The 14,596-nt window shown below is 42.5% G+C and overlaps 1 protein-coding gene across 2 annotated transcripts in view; it reads left to right on the top strand.

Annotated features, from left to right (window-relative positions):
• Window positions 1–14,596, top strand: part of MTHFD1 (methylenetetrahydrofolate dehydrogenase, cyclohydrolase and formyltetrahydrofolate synthetase 1) — a 41,757-nt gene that overhangs the window by 10,901 nt on the left and 16,260 nt on the right. For both annotated transcript variants that reach the window (XM_064659383.1, XM_064659382.1), the window contains exons 3-15: window positions 29–88; window positions 774–827; window positions 1,189–1,325; window positions 1,459–1,559; window positions 1,878–2,014; window positions 3,401–3,512; window positions 8,048–8,175; window positions 8,871–8,968; window positions 9,966–10,139; window positions 10,643–10,779; window positions 11,069–11,115; window positions 13,428–13,535; window positions 13,637–13,711. In XM_064659383.1, coding sequence (XP_064515453.1) covers window positions 29–88; window positions 774–827; window positions 1,189–1,325; window positions 1,459–1,559; window positions 1,878–2,014; window positions 3,401–3,512; window positions 8,048–8,175; window positions 8,871–8,968; window positions 9,966–10,139; window positions 10,643–10,779; window positions 11,069–11,115; window positions 13,428–13,535; window positions 13,637–13,711 — 1,368 coding nt within the window. The remainder of the gene's footprint in view (window positions 1–28; window positions 89–773; window positions 828–1,188; window positions 1,326–1,458; window positions 1,560–1,877; window positions 2,015–3,400; window positions 3,513–8,047; window positions 8,176–8,870; window positions 8,969–9,965; window positions 10,140–10,642; window positions 10,780–11,068; window positions 11,116–13,427; window positions 13,536–13,636; window positions 13,712–14,596) is intronic.

The raw sequence follows: 14,596 nt of genomic DNA, 5'->3' as shown, positions 1-14,596 counted from the left end.
TGTGATTCAACTGTCTTTTCATCCTTAGGTTGGAAATCGGGATGATTCGAACCTCTACATCAATATGAAGCTGAAGGCTGCTGCTGAGGTAATGCCCAGACTTTTAGTACTGCTTTTTACCTTCCTAGAGTCAGTCAAATCTGATTATGAAAATCCAGATGCAAATCAAATAGTTTTGTCTAAGCTTTGCCCAAGCTTTGCCCATGTTGGAGAAACCAGTGCTGGCCTGAATTCTTTGTTATAAGGACGCAGTGTGTTTGTGTAACCTGAGAGCCAGGTGGGGTGCACTGGTCACAGCAGCATGAGTTGGTGCCACTTTGTATGTGATCATCACAGGTTACATGTGTCTGAAGTGCTCATGCTCTGTCTTTCCTGGCCTGTGGCCTTATGCCACAAGTTGCCTTGTGTCTGTCACTGAGTGGTACCTTACATGCTACAGCAGGGCAGGAACATAGTTGAGTCCCCATTTCCCTAGGTGATGCCTGGCATCTTCCCTGCTGGCACTTCAAGGCAATCTGCTGTCAAGCAAAGATGATGTTGTTCATGTCAAAAGGTGAATAGGACAGTTAAAGAACGGACCAATCTAAGCAGGCAAAGCACTAATCTTTTTCTTGGTGGTGTTTCTAAATAATAGGATTGTAGCCACAGAAACAGGAGCTAGACCTGGGAAATGTGACAGAACACAGCTGTGTTTGAGCTGCATAGAAAGATTAGCCAGATCAATCAAATGTCAATTCAGAAATGAGATAATTTGTTGTTATTCTCATTTGCAGATTGGGATCAGTGCCAATCACATAAAACTGCCAAACACAGCAACAGAAGCTGATGTAAGTAATATAACCAAGTGATGAAAAAACATATAACTTTGGTGGTGAGCTCAATATACGAACTTATATTTGCCCTGTCATTGGATAAAAAAAGACCACTTGCCCATAGATATTTAATCATGGAACCTGTTGAGATGTTTGGGTTTTTTTAAGAAAACTAAAACATTACAATGTAAAATGTAGGGGCTTTAACAGCTTTTTTTTTTTTTTAATTAAAAATGTGAGTGATATGTATTGTTGGGTGGAAGAACTAAACGTAAAGTGCGTATCTTTTAATCCAGATAGAATGATGTTTTTTCCTTTACATCAGTCATGTTTCAGGTTATCAACCATTAGTTTTTTTGGTCTTTGCTTGTTGTAGGTGCTCAAGTGCATTGCCTCTTTGAATGCAGACCCTGCTGTTCATGGCTTTATAGTACAGCTGCCACTTGACTCCGACAAACCCATCAACACAGAAAAGATAACCAATGCTGTTGCACCTGAGAAGGATGTGGATGGGTAAACTGACTTCACCCCTGGAGAGCACGACAGCTACTCCAGAAAGAAACCCTTTTTGTTGTTTTTTCTTTTCTTTTGAATGGTGGTTGTGGGGCTGGGAATCTTACTTGGCCTTTATTCTTTCAAAATGCAGCTTAAGTAGCATCAATGCTGGGAAACTCTCTAGAGGGGACCTCGGAGACTGCTTTATTCCGTGCACACCAAAGGGATGCATGGAACTTATCAGGCAGACAGGTAAGGAGGCTTCCATACATTATTCATGAGTGCAGTGATCTTCAGTAAGTGGAGAAACTACGCACATTGCAAGGCTGTGCTTCACATTGAAACTTCTGTCGAGATGCCACATTTCCTTTTAAGTAGTAAAAGAACTAGTTTTAAAACAGTTTTTTCCTTCCTCCCTCCCAACTCACACACAACAAAGAAGAAAAATAGTGTTCTGAAGTACCAGGACCGGACTTAAACGGACCAAAAGACTCCAGAGCAGTCTGAGTTAGTTTGTACTGGGATGCACAATGACCTGTGTTTACTCTCTCCTGACTCGCTGTGGCGCAGGTGTCCAGGTCACAGGGAAAAGAGCCGTGGTGATCGGTCGCAGTAAGATTGTTGGTGCTCCCATGCATGACCTGCTGCTCTGGAATAACGCAACAGTCACCACCTGCCATTCCAAGACCTCCACCCTGGCTGAGGAGGTAGGAACAGGCTGGAGGTGTTTGATGTGCATTGCTGCTCAGTGTCTTGCTGCTCTGAGTCATTAGATCTGGGGTGTCTTTCATCTGAAACAGTTTCACAGTCCTGCTCACTGCATGGTTGTGTAAATACTTCTGCTGGAATAGCATCCTGATTATTTTTGGCACTTAATTAGAGGGGTTTAATTATAACAATAAAATTATTATTTTTGGGTTTTTTGAGCAAGGGCTGAGATTTAATTATCCCTTCCTAATCTCTGTGTAGGGACTGGCAAGACAGCATATGTGTTTGGCTTTTGGTTTTTTGTGGTTTTTTTTTACCAAAAAGGCCAAGTGTTCTTCTGCTCTAATGGCTAAGAAATGCTAGGCCAAATGATTTCTCAGTTGGTTTGTTTTTTTCAGTCTATTTTCTATCACCGGGAGTTGGTACCATTTTCCTCTTTAGCAGTGAGAGTGGCAGAAATAGTGTGTTGCTGTGCTGCCACCTACTTGGATTTTGTAGAGCCATCAACACTGCCAGGCTCTGTAGGCAAGTATTAAAGCTGAAAAGGGAGTAGGTGTATTTGAATATAACTCACAAAGATCAGAAACGCTGCAATGCTTCATGCCATTAAGTTGCTGTTCAATAAGACCATCATTAGGTTGATTAAAAACTGAAGTGGTGATTCTTAATGAAATCTAAAAAATAGCTTATCTCCCTTGAAGATTAAAAGAAGAAAATTCCAAGCAATAGCAGCTTCCGAAGCAAACATGAATGAAGCAATGCAGGAACTGACAACGAGCTTTAGTCAGAGTCTTTAACACCAGCTTCATGACCAGATCTGTCAAATTCAGTACTCCCTGAACACATTTTAGTGCTGAAATACAGTCAGCTTCCCCTGGAGTTGTGTGTTGCAGAGTCCTGGACATGACAACCACGAGACAGTGCTGCCACAAGTGAAGTGCTGCCTGATTCTGTGCAGGGGTTGTTCTTGGCTGCTGTCTGATGAGGGCTGGGTATATTTCTAGCACTGAATGTGCAGGGATGTTTGAAGGGAGGAAGGGAAGAATATGCAGAAGGCTTTAATTTTATCTAAATGTAGTCTATATGATCCACTTGGGAATCATGGAGGAATTCAGAGGAGGTTTTGAAGTGTTGACTAGCAATAGTTCAGGGTAGGAGTGTGAAAATAAGCCATAATTTCTGGCTGCAGGATTTTCTCCTTGCCAAGGAACTGCCAGCTACTTTTAATTGCTGACAATGCCCTTCCAGCCCTCTGATGGCAGTGGGTGAGCACAGTTTCACTGCAGTTGCAGCTAATCTGAGTTGCTGCTGAAGCAGCTCTGCGTTTTTCCACTGCTAGTGTGATACGCAGTTGTTTATTTGTTGGGTTTTTTTTGTTTTAATAGGTTGGCAAAGCTGATATCCTGGTGGTTGCAGCTGGTAAAGCTGAAATGGTAAAAGGTGAATGGATCAAGCCTGGAGCAATCGTAATAGACTGTGGAATTAACCATGTGCCAGGTGCGTGGGTAATGTATAAGGAGTGGGGATGTGTTTATTTGTATATAAATGCAGTTGCTAAGTAAGTTCATGAATACTGTTTCCTTGGTGTTTCTAGTCCATGTGGACTTCTTTATCTTCTGTCTTAAGTAATGATGGCAATCTCTGAAGATGCCAGAGAAAAAAAAATCTGGTCTGAAGTACTGCCCTAAAGCAGATCAGTGACAGTTTTGATTCTGCCTTCAACAAGGCTGATGATTAATAGAAGAAAGAGGAGGCCTAGGAAACATTACAACAGAATATCCAACTACACACTGAAGTCTTGCTACTCTTGTCACTTGTGAGTGTATGGCTTTGCTGTCATTACTTTGCAGTTAGATCTCATGAAGCTGTTCTGTTTGAGATACAGAAATGACAAGCAGTCTCTTAAAGTAGCTGTGGGTTTGTTGAATCACAGCATTAATTTCTTAGGCTTGAATGGCTGTTATCTTGAAACAAAGCAGATTCTGCAAGAGTATTGGTGACAGTGGCTCTGGCATAGAATAAAGTGCTTTAACATAATGGATTTTAGGGTAGGGTTTCACTTAGCTACTCCTTCCTTATAGAGGAGGTACAGACAGTCTGGCAATTTCTGTTTTCATCTCGTTTTAAATCCAAATTACAGATATTGAATGATATGGAAAATTAGTCACTCTCTCTGTGCTACACCCACAAGGCTTTTAAAAGGTAGTTTTCATAATTAATCAGTCATTTTGTTGCCATTATTTAACAGAATGTAAAGAAATTTTCTGTTCAGCAGTCTTGTTCCTCAAAGGTGACATTGAGCTGCCTTTAAAAACATTGGTCCTCAGTCTAATTAAAATTAAAAAGTCATCTGCTGTTGCCGTTTGTTGCTGGGTGTATTTGTTCCAAGCTACCCAAACTTAGGCTGTTTGCCAAAACCCACAGGGTCACTGCTGATGTGCATGAAGCAGAATGGCTCGGAGTCTCCCCAACTGACACGTTGCAAATAAAACCACCACTGTGTTTCTGACCTATGATGGTATGACCTTTTTTTTTCAGGCATGACATGAACTGCATCTCTGGGGACACGTCCCTGTTCCTTTGCAATTAGTCTGCCTTGGGCAGTGCACTGACATCTGAGCTTCCAGTGCACCCAGCCTAGTCAGTGGCGCACGGAATGGGCTCAGTGGCAGTGTGAGACTCAGGGATCAGGGCTTGGTAGAGTACTGTGGAAGTTGTCACATTTCAAAATGATGGATGCCACAGACCTTTTTTTTTTTTTTTTTCCCTCTGGTTTTCTGAAGCTGCTGAGTTTTTCTTGCCACCTTCTTCCCCTCTGATAGGTTGCAAAAAAGTTTTCAGATGAGTCTTGTGGGAAATCAGTGCCGGAATTGCAGGGCTACAGAAAGAACAGCAGCCAGTTTGACAGCTTCTCCAGCTAAATCCCTGTACAGATAGAATATTGGTGCTAGCTGTGGTAATGCTTTGAATGTGAAGGGGTGAGAAAGAGCACAGTTGCCATACATTTTACTGTAGGTGTAAGTGCACCTACCTAGGTGCCTCCTGGGTCTAGCTGTGAGTTGCAGCTGGAAGACACGTCAATCTCTGGATATGCCTTTACTTTGCTAGTCAGGGTACCCTGTACAGGCAGATCCCAAATGATATGGTGTGTCAGGACACTAACTTCATGCAGTCTTGCCAAGTTGGAGTTAAAACAAATTATAGCCATGTAGCACCATACAAATGCAGCTGTCGTGCTTTCAAATGGAGGATGGCACATATACTCCCAAGGGTGCCAGTTTGGAGGCTAGAATAGGCAGTTTAGGCACATTTGGCTTTGTGTTCATATGTACTGCAGCTGAATTTTTTCCAGATCTCCAAGTAGACAGAGAGGAAGAAAGGATCTCCTGAAATCTCTATTAGAGTAGACAGGTGTGTCTTACTTTCCAAGCTGGATTGTATTTGTTTTTCTCTCCCCACTGCTGCAGTTGGAGGGTTAGTCCAGCAAATGCTCTGAATGCCTTATTCCAAGCCTGTAGAAATTGCTCTACTACAGAAAGGGAAAGCAATGCAGGCTGAAGATATTCCCAGAGATGGCAGTGCCTCTGGAGCGTCCCTCTCTGGGTCCTGATAGAAGAAGCAACTGTTCAAAGTCCTCCTCTGCTATGGGATTTTGCAGCAAAGGAGGATCAGCCTCTGTGGATCTCAGTGCCATGGCCTTCAAACAGCAGAGGAGCTAGAAAGATGTAGAAAGCCTTGACTTGCTTCTGTGTTTGTACCTTCATGCACTGAAAATCAAACTGGCATCACCAGCATATTGAATCAGTCTGTGTTGGATCGCTTACGAAACACCCTTCCCAGTGGTGTCCAGAAAAAGAAACACACTTCAAGCAAGGTGGCCTCATGTTATAGATGAGGGTCATATATGGTCTTGTGTGTTTGCAGTCATATATCCACCAGAAACCTGTTAGTTGCATGTACATTGGCACAAGTTTTCTTGGAAGTCATGGGGATATTCACAGCCCTTGCCTGGTGAAAGTAGGGCTGTGAATTAGTTCCAGTCCAGAAGCTGCAGTCAGGCTGTCTCTCATGCAGCTGTCTCTGGAGATCATCATGCCTGTTCATTCCATGTGTGTAGGCCTGTCCTTCACTTCTTTGATCTCAAAGTCCTTGGATGCTCTCTTTCATGTCATGCAGCTGGCAAGAGAACCTACAGGGCCAAAGAAGACACATGCACTGGGAATGGTTATAGTGTCACTGCTACTCCCTGTAACTAGTTTGTATTTTTTAAAAGTGGGATGATGAATATTGTGAAAGGTGAATTTATGGGGAGAGATGGCAAATCTTGAATGTGAGCTGTCCTTCAAAGAATATTTTACAGGTAATTGAATAGCTCCTAAGTTGTGCTCAGCCCTGCTGGGGTGAAGTGCAGATGCAGAAGTAGGGACTGGGGGGTTGTTTGGCTTCTGCTCATCTGTGTCTGTGTAACAGATGAGGCCATTTGTGTTTGGAGTGCCTGCTTCTTTGCTTCATTCCTGGTCCTGGAGTCTTCCTGGCCAGGGTGGCCAGTAAGCCTGCTTGGCATCCTTGGAAGAAAATAAAGTTACATTATTTACCTTTTGCAGCCTTAATTAGACTGGTCTCTAGGCTGGAAGGCCAAACTGGTCTGCTGTTCTGGGCAGCAAAGCTAACAGTGGCTGTAGAAACACTGGTTAACAGCTGTGATGTTGTTCAGGCTTTGAGCTTTAGGGAGAAGAAGTGTTGCTTAAAACACAAACAGAGCAAAGCATCCAAACTGCTAATTGCCAGTAACAATGCAGCTAAAAATTAGTGTAGGCAGGAGCTGTTCTTGTTCTCCCTTTGGTTTTAACATAATCAGCTGTTTAGGAGTTTGGTTTCTCTTCCATTCCTCCCCCTCACCAAATGTATGGTAAAGTTATTGATTGTGTTCTGTTCAAACACACACACATTGTATGCAATATAATATTTCAATATAACAACATTAAAATCTATCTTCAGGTTTTTCATGCTGCTTAGATGTTCCCTAGAGTCCTTTATCTGAAATGAGAATCTGCCATTCCAGGAGAAACTTAAATTTTCTGCTTTCATGTGCTATAATCAGTGGGTTTCTTGGACGACTGTGCTAGTTTACTAACATGGTTTATCTTTTTCTCTATGGGGGAGCTTAAAGGTCACCATTGGAAAAAAAAAGGGCTATATCTGCTTCTGAATTGTCAGATCATGTAGTGCAGCGGGATGTAGCAAACTTTTTTGCCAGAGAGAAAGGAGATTATTCTACTGAAGCTCTCTTAAGCCACCTGTGAGGTTTGTTTTGACAAGACTGATCTCTGTGAACTGCAGTATTTACTGGTCCATTGTTAAAATAGCAATGACTGATTGAAAAGCTCAGCACTTTGTCTTCAGTTCCTCTAAAGGCAGGTGATTTTATTCAATATTAAGACCCAGGTGTCCAAAATGGAACAGATCAAATGTAAACCTGGGGTTTTGGAACAAGTCAGTCATGTTTCTTCTCTCACCTCCTTCTAGACCATTGGTTTATATCTCCTTCACACTGTAAGCTGTACTAATCCTTCAGAGCAGTACAGCAAGAGCTGCAAAGGGATGGTTCAGGTGACATCTCTATTGTACATCCCATTTATGTTTTATTACTGCACAGATACAAAACTTGCTCTGTGCTTTGGTCCCTCTGCATTTGTTTTGGAGTCATCTTCAGGCTGCCCTGGGGGCCACGTTCCACTAAGAAACAACTTGTATCCCCCAGGAAAGGGAGTTCTGTGTGGCTGAGGATAAATGGTGCTTAATGGGAGGATATGTTGCACGAGCTATTGACACTCTCTGAGTTAACTACGGTAACAGCTTCATCTTGTGATGTTGTTTTAGCTTTTTTTATCTTACTTAGCAGCTTCCTGGGTACACAGCTTCTACTTTGTTTACTCCAGCAGAGGAAAAGACTTCAACTTCAGTTAGTGCTGTCTCCTCTGTTGTTTTGGTGAAATGTGATTTGTAAATTTACTTTCTCCTTAAATCCCCAGACAGCACAAAGGCCAGTGGAAAAAGAGTTGTGGGAGATGTGGCGTACAATTCAGCAAAGGAAAAAGCTTCCTACATCACCCCAGTTCCTGGTGGCGTTGGGCCCATGACTGTGGCCATGTTAATGCAGGTACATGGGCAGACTGTGACGTTGTGATCATCTCCTCTGTGTTTGGCTTTGGGATATGTTGCTGCTGACCCACCAGCACACTACCAAAGCAACTGGTGCTTCCTTCTTGCTCTTACAGAGATCTATCTAGGATTTCCAACTTCTAGTCTAGACAATTGGGATTCAGTTAACTGAGGAAAAAGATGAGCTTTAAGGAAATGTTAGGACAGAGGTTTTTGGTTGGGTTTTCTGGGGGGTCTTTTGTTGGTTTTTATTGTTGTTGGTTTGGGGTTTTTTTTAAGGTTTCTGAGTGTGGTCACTCAAAACAGTGAGAAACACTTTTGTCATATAACGATAAAGGCTGTAATTCTAAAACTATCAATAGGGTGACTGGATAAAAAGGAGAGTAACAGTATAAGCCAGCTCCCTCTTTCACCATGCTTTGCTTAAGAAACCCTGGTACAGAACACCCCCAAAAATCCAGCACACTGGAAGATCAGTAGAGATATAAGTACTGTGGGGTTTGGTTTTTTTTTCCTTCTAAGAAAACTACCAGCAGAATCACATTTTGGGTTATTAACAAGTGCTTTATTGAAAGTACTTTGGTTTAATCCCGAAGTGAGCAGAGCAGAGGGGCAAACCTTTCTGATCTCTTTGTTAGCCAGCGTGGTTCCTACAGTGGTGGTTGCTGTAATGGATTCTCATCCTCATTTCAGAGCACCGTGGAGAGTGCACAGCGTTTTCTGGAGAAGTTCCAGCCTGGAAAATGGACCATCCAATACAACCATCTTAACCTGAAGATGCCTGTTCCAAGGTAATGCTTTCAAATTAAGCTACTGGCAGTATTTATACAGTGTAGTATTCACATCTGTTCCCAGGTGTTTTGTAATACAGGGCATATGTGTATATGTTGACTGTGGCTGGGATTGAAGTTTGGAGAGTAGAGAGAAAGCACTCTGAGGCTTTCCTGAGGGAGCAGAGTTAACCTGCAGTGGTGCTGTGACATCTGTTGAAGTATAGGCTTAGATCATCCTGATAATATTGCTAGATAATTGATTCAGCAAATAGTGAAACAATCACAGGATATTCAGAGTTGGAAAGGACCCACAAGGATCATCAAAGTCCAGCTCCTGGCCCTGCACAGGACATCCCAAGAATCATACCATGTGCCTGAGAGTGTTGCCCAAATGCTTCTTGAACTCTGTCAGGCTTGGTGCTGTGACCACTTCCCTGGGGAGCCTGTTCCAGTGCCCAACCACCCTCTGGGTGAAGAACCTTTTTCTAATGTCCAACCTAAACTTCCCCTGACACAACTTCAGGCCATCCCTTGTCACTGGTCACCTGAGAGAAGAGATCCATCTCTGCCACTCTGCTTACCCTTATGAGGAAGCTGTAAACACAAAGGAATCACTTGTATTTTTTAATATTTTCAATCTGACATGGCAAAAAGATAGCATCTTGAAGTAGGAGTTGTTGGTGTCAAGTTCCCAAGGAGCAGCTGAAAATATGTAAAATACCACAAGGAATCATAACACATTGCCTACAAAAAGGCAATCTTGGGGTGGGGGAGGGTTGGGGGGCGTGTAGGTGTTGTTGTTTGGTTTGGGTTTTGCTTTCTTTTATTTTTAAAAAGGCAACTCTGAGGATGTGTCTATTCCAATGTAGCTGATATTGGTGGCATTGACTCATTTAACTAGGAGGGGTTAAAGCTTCACTTCTGAAATACAGATTAGGTGTTTGTAGTTTATGCCATCCAGAAACAGGAAATTTGTGAGAAGTCACCTTGCTCTCTCTCTCTCTCTCTCTTTAAGTGATATTGAAATCTCACGGTCTTGCGTACCCAAACCCATTGAACAAGTTGCAAGTGAAGTTGGCCTGCTCCCTGATGAGGTGGAGCCCTATGGCCAGACCAAAGCCAAGGTCCAGCTGTCAGCTCTGAATCGTCTGAAGAACCAGCCAGATGGCAAATATGTTGTTGTTACTGGGTAGGTACTTCCTTAGCTGAGACTTACCTGATGTCAAGATGAAAAGGAATATTATTAGCTGCTGTTGTATTGTCTTTCAGTAGGGTGACTGTATGGGGTCCTCTAGGTTTTAGTAAATCACATGGTGAAAATGTAGTGGTTTGGGAAGTAGCTTGTGACAAGCAGTGGGGATGTAGCTTAACATTTCTCTCCAGGAGATTAATTGATTTGGTCTGCAGGTCAGGGTTATGAAGGGCAAGCTGGTTCCTAGTCAAAGTTCTCCTTGTCTAGTAGCCTGCTGTCAGCAGGAACTAGAAAGGTGTTTCAGAGGAAAGTCGTCAGCAGTTCTGTGATAACTTGCCACCCTCATTCCAGTTTTGAACTGATGACAATTAGCTGAAGTCTGACTCAGTCCAGAATTTGAATTCTCATTAATTGCAATCACTGGATGACCCTGGTCCCCGTGGTTTAAGTCTCACCCACTACAAGGGTTTAATTGTGTCTCTTCTGCTTTGTCGCTGCAGGATAACTCCTACTCCTTTGGGAGAGGGGAAGAGCACCACCACTGTTGGCCTTGTTCAAGCCTTGGGAGCTCACCTTCAGCAGAATGTCTTTGCCTGTGTTCGGCAGCCTTCTCAGGGGCCAACTTTTGGTATAAAAGGTATGAGCTGTTCTGTTGCTTGCAGTTGGCCTAAACGGGGAAAGATGGCATTCAGAGATTTTATTCTGCTGCACTGGAGTTTTACATAATTCCCAGTTACAATTGCATTTATTTTAAGAAAGGAAAAGTTTGGGTAAGTTCTTCAGTTTTGTCTTCAAGTGCTGTACTGGGATTTGAACTAAGCTGCTTGATGGTAGCTGCCCTCTTAAAGCCATTAAGTAAACACATGTAATAGCACTCTGGGCTGGAGACACTTGAGTTGTATATTCTGACTGTTGTCTCTCTGCAGGTGGAGCTGCAGGTGGTGGCTACTGTCAGGTTGTCCCCATGGAAGAGGTAATTCCTTATACAAAGCCTCATTGCACATACAGCTCCCAGACTTCAAAAAGATACTGCAGTCAGATAACTTGGAAAGTCCATGAGTTTATGGCCTGGTGTAGCACTCTCAAGAACTGCATGCTTGATTTTAGGAAAACCTTTTTTAAAAAAAACAGGCAAACATCTTCAGGTCATTTCAGAAGTGTGCCTGCATGGTCAGGGAACTTCATAGAACTACAAATTCCCAGTTCCTCTGTTCCCTTCCCCTCTCTGCCTTGAATTGCTGCATACCCTTGAGCAAAGTACATCCTATGCCTCATTTTCCCAGCATTGAAATGAAGATGGTAATAGCTTAATGCCTTTTGGAAGCATTTTAAGTAGTTCTGTCAGATGTGGTGATCACCAATTCTTTCTGTGAGCTATTTTGGTGTTCTTGTGTTTTAGATTACTAACATGAACTAGGAAAAGGGAAACTGGGAATCAGCAATGTCAAGACCTCAGTCTTTGGGGGCCTGGCAGTGGAGCATATTTCTAGTGTGGCTTGGCAACAAGTAAAATTCTGTGTTTAGAGGGAGGGAATTGAAAGGCACGTGTAGCACGTGCTCTCATGCTTCCCTCAACTCTCAGAGTAATTGCCTGTAGAATTCTACCTTTGTCTCGTGCACTATAGATTGACACAGGGCAATTTTAGGAAGAAAAGCAGGAATGATCAAAAGGGCTGTTTGTTCTAATTGATGCAGCAAGTCCATAAAAGATAAAAGTGTTAAAGGAGGCAGAATATTGATTTAGTCATGTGCCAAGAACATGTGTCAATGATAGATGTGACAGGAAAAATAATCTCCTCCTCTTTGAGAGTGTTAATAAAGCAAGCCGAAATACTTGACTGCATGCAGCAGTGGGAAACAGGAACCAAACTTTAGGAACCAAACTGGCTGAAACAGCTGTCTTTAATTATGACCTATGTGGAACAAATACACATAGTTTTGTGGGGGTGTTTTAATCAATGCATGTCTCGTAAAATTAAAGCATCTGGAGTCACTAGTTACAGTAATGACCTTGATATGTCATTTAATAATTCTGCATGCAGCTTTAATCCTAGGAAAAAAAAATAGTAAGTGAAAAACTTTTGAGTTCATACTGCAGAACCAAGGTAAAAATAATAGCTTATTGTTGCATTTATGCAGAACGAGACAACAATTAGCATTTACTAATTAGGATTTATAATCAGTGTGTGACTAGCTGCACTCTGTTTTAGCTCTGTGGGTTTCAGCAAAAGTAGCAAGGCTTCAACAAAATGCTGTTGTAAAGTTTTCTGTCATATCATCTTTTCTAATGTTTCCTTTTCATCTTTCTCCTTTGCTGCTCTGCTACAGAGGAAAAGGGTTGTTTTAACCACACGTTTTACTCACCTGCCATAATGCAGGTGTGTCATGGAAGCTGTATACCCTAAACTGTTTGACAGTACAGAATCATATTGTTTAAGTTGGAAAAGCTCTCTAAGATCAAGTCCAACTGTTAGCCCAGCACTGCCAAGCCTGCCACTAAAACATGTCCCCAAGTGCTGTGTCCACATGTTTTTTAAACACTTCCAGGGATGGTGACCCCACCACTTCCCCGGACAGCCCGTTCCAGTGCTTGACAACTCTTTGTGTGGAGAAATTTTCTTTAATATCCAATCTAGACCCTTCACCAGCTTCACAGCTACAGAGCAGCCAGATAACTCATGTAGGCAAACCCACTCAAACTATCTTTTAATGAGATAGAACTAGGAAAACTACTAGCAGTGTCACTGTGTAGTACAAGTTCTTCCTGTGACACTGTGTTTGGGTGGTTACCTTATGCAGAGCTCTGTGCAACCACAGCTCCACTGCTAGTGCTGCACAAGGTTGGTAGTTTCAGTTTAGCTCAGAGTCCCTTGTGGGAGCAGCAGCAAGTTCAGCTAATGTATGTGTGAAGCCTGTGCAAATGAGGGAGTCAGAAGGAAGGTGAAGGAGGAGCAATGCAGATGTGCCATACCATGGTCTTATCAAGTGTTAAGGAGCTTCTGAGAACTGTTCTTGTGGAGGGGGAAAAGAAAAAGACAAACAACTTTTTATTTGGGAGCTTTGTTCTAGAAGTTTGTAAAATGACATAAATGTGGGGGAGGCATTTTTCTGTTTTAGAGAAATTCTTTCCTCTCTTCCACATACTTCACTGAGCAATCTCTCCCCCTCCACCCTCACCCACTTTAACAGTACTATTAATACTTCTCTTTCCATCTGTCTACGATGAATTGAAATAAGTGAAAATTGCAGCAGGATGAGGTAACTGATATGTTTTATCTCCTCTAGTTTAACCTTCACCTCACTGGTGACATCCATGCTATCACTGCAGCCAACAACCTGGTCGCTGCTGCTATTGACGCACGTATGTTCCATGAGCTGACTCAGTCTGACCAGGTACAACCCTTTCTTACAATGGATTTGATCCCAGCCCAATTTCATCAGGCTGTTCTGGGTGTGCCAGCAGTGCTAATTAACTACCTGTTTCATTCTGCAAGGCTCTCTACAACCGTTTGGTGCCTTCTGTCAACGGTGTTAGGAAGTTCTCAGACATTCAGATCCGAAGACTACAGGTAAGATCACTGGTTTCTCATTGGTTTCTGGTTCTGTTGCATTTACTCATCTTTTGAATAAGCAGAGGTATGTTACAGAAACCCTCATGTTGTCCACTAGGTCATTCTGCTGGCATTTATTTTTTACATAAAGCGTGCAGAGTAGCAGTGGTAGCACAGAAAACAGTGAGATGCAGCCCCAAGGGGAAGAATCATTGATATAACTCTGTCATATGCTCTGTGAGTAACACGGTGGGAAGAGGCAAAGGGATTAGTGTCCTTTATTAATAGTGTCAATTCAGTGTCCTTAATGCAGTTTAAGAAAGGACTAGACTTGGTTTCTCTACCTTACACACATTTACAGCTAGAGATTAATGGTTCCCATGTGACAGCTATACAGATAATGCAGGACAAAAAAGGCAATTTAGAAAATTCAGCAGAAAGAGAACAGAGAGAATTTTTTTGTCTTATCCGGATTGAGAAAACAAGGAAAACGTTGCCCACACCTCCTCTCTATAAAAAAGAATTCCCAGTTAGATGAGCAGCCCTGTCATTGAGTGGCAGTCTCTGAGCAGCCCACAGCTCCTCTTATCCTCAGAAATTAAGGACACATGCTAGTTCACATTGACTTCTGAAAAAATGAGGATTAACAGAGGCATAGTTTTGCACTAGGCTTGAACCCTTCAGCTAGGAGCACAGACTGGGCCCTGCTGAGCCCATTCAAAGTACAAGCCTGTTTGTAGAGTATTCAGGCTGGATCAGTTACCAATTTGGAAGTCGGGAGCAATAGCCAGACTTACTTAGCAAGCTAAAACTCTGCTATATTAATTGGCTATAATGTCTCAACCGTTAGACAACGTGTGGTTTGCTTCTACTGCTGAGCAAGAAGCTATGTCATACTGCTTG

The sequence above is a fragment of the Pseudopipra pipra genome, chromosome 6 (genome assembly GCF_036250125.1).
Source record: "Pseudopipra pipra isolate bDixPip1 chromosome 6, bDixPip1.hap1, whole genome shotgun sequence".
NCBI lineage: Eukaryota > Metazoa > Chordata > Aves > Passeriformes > Pipridae > Pseudopipra > Pseudopipra pipra.
This window is presented reverse-complemented; position numbering and strand designations above follow the sequence as displayed.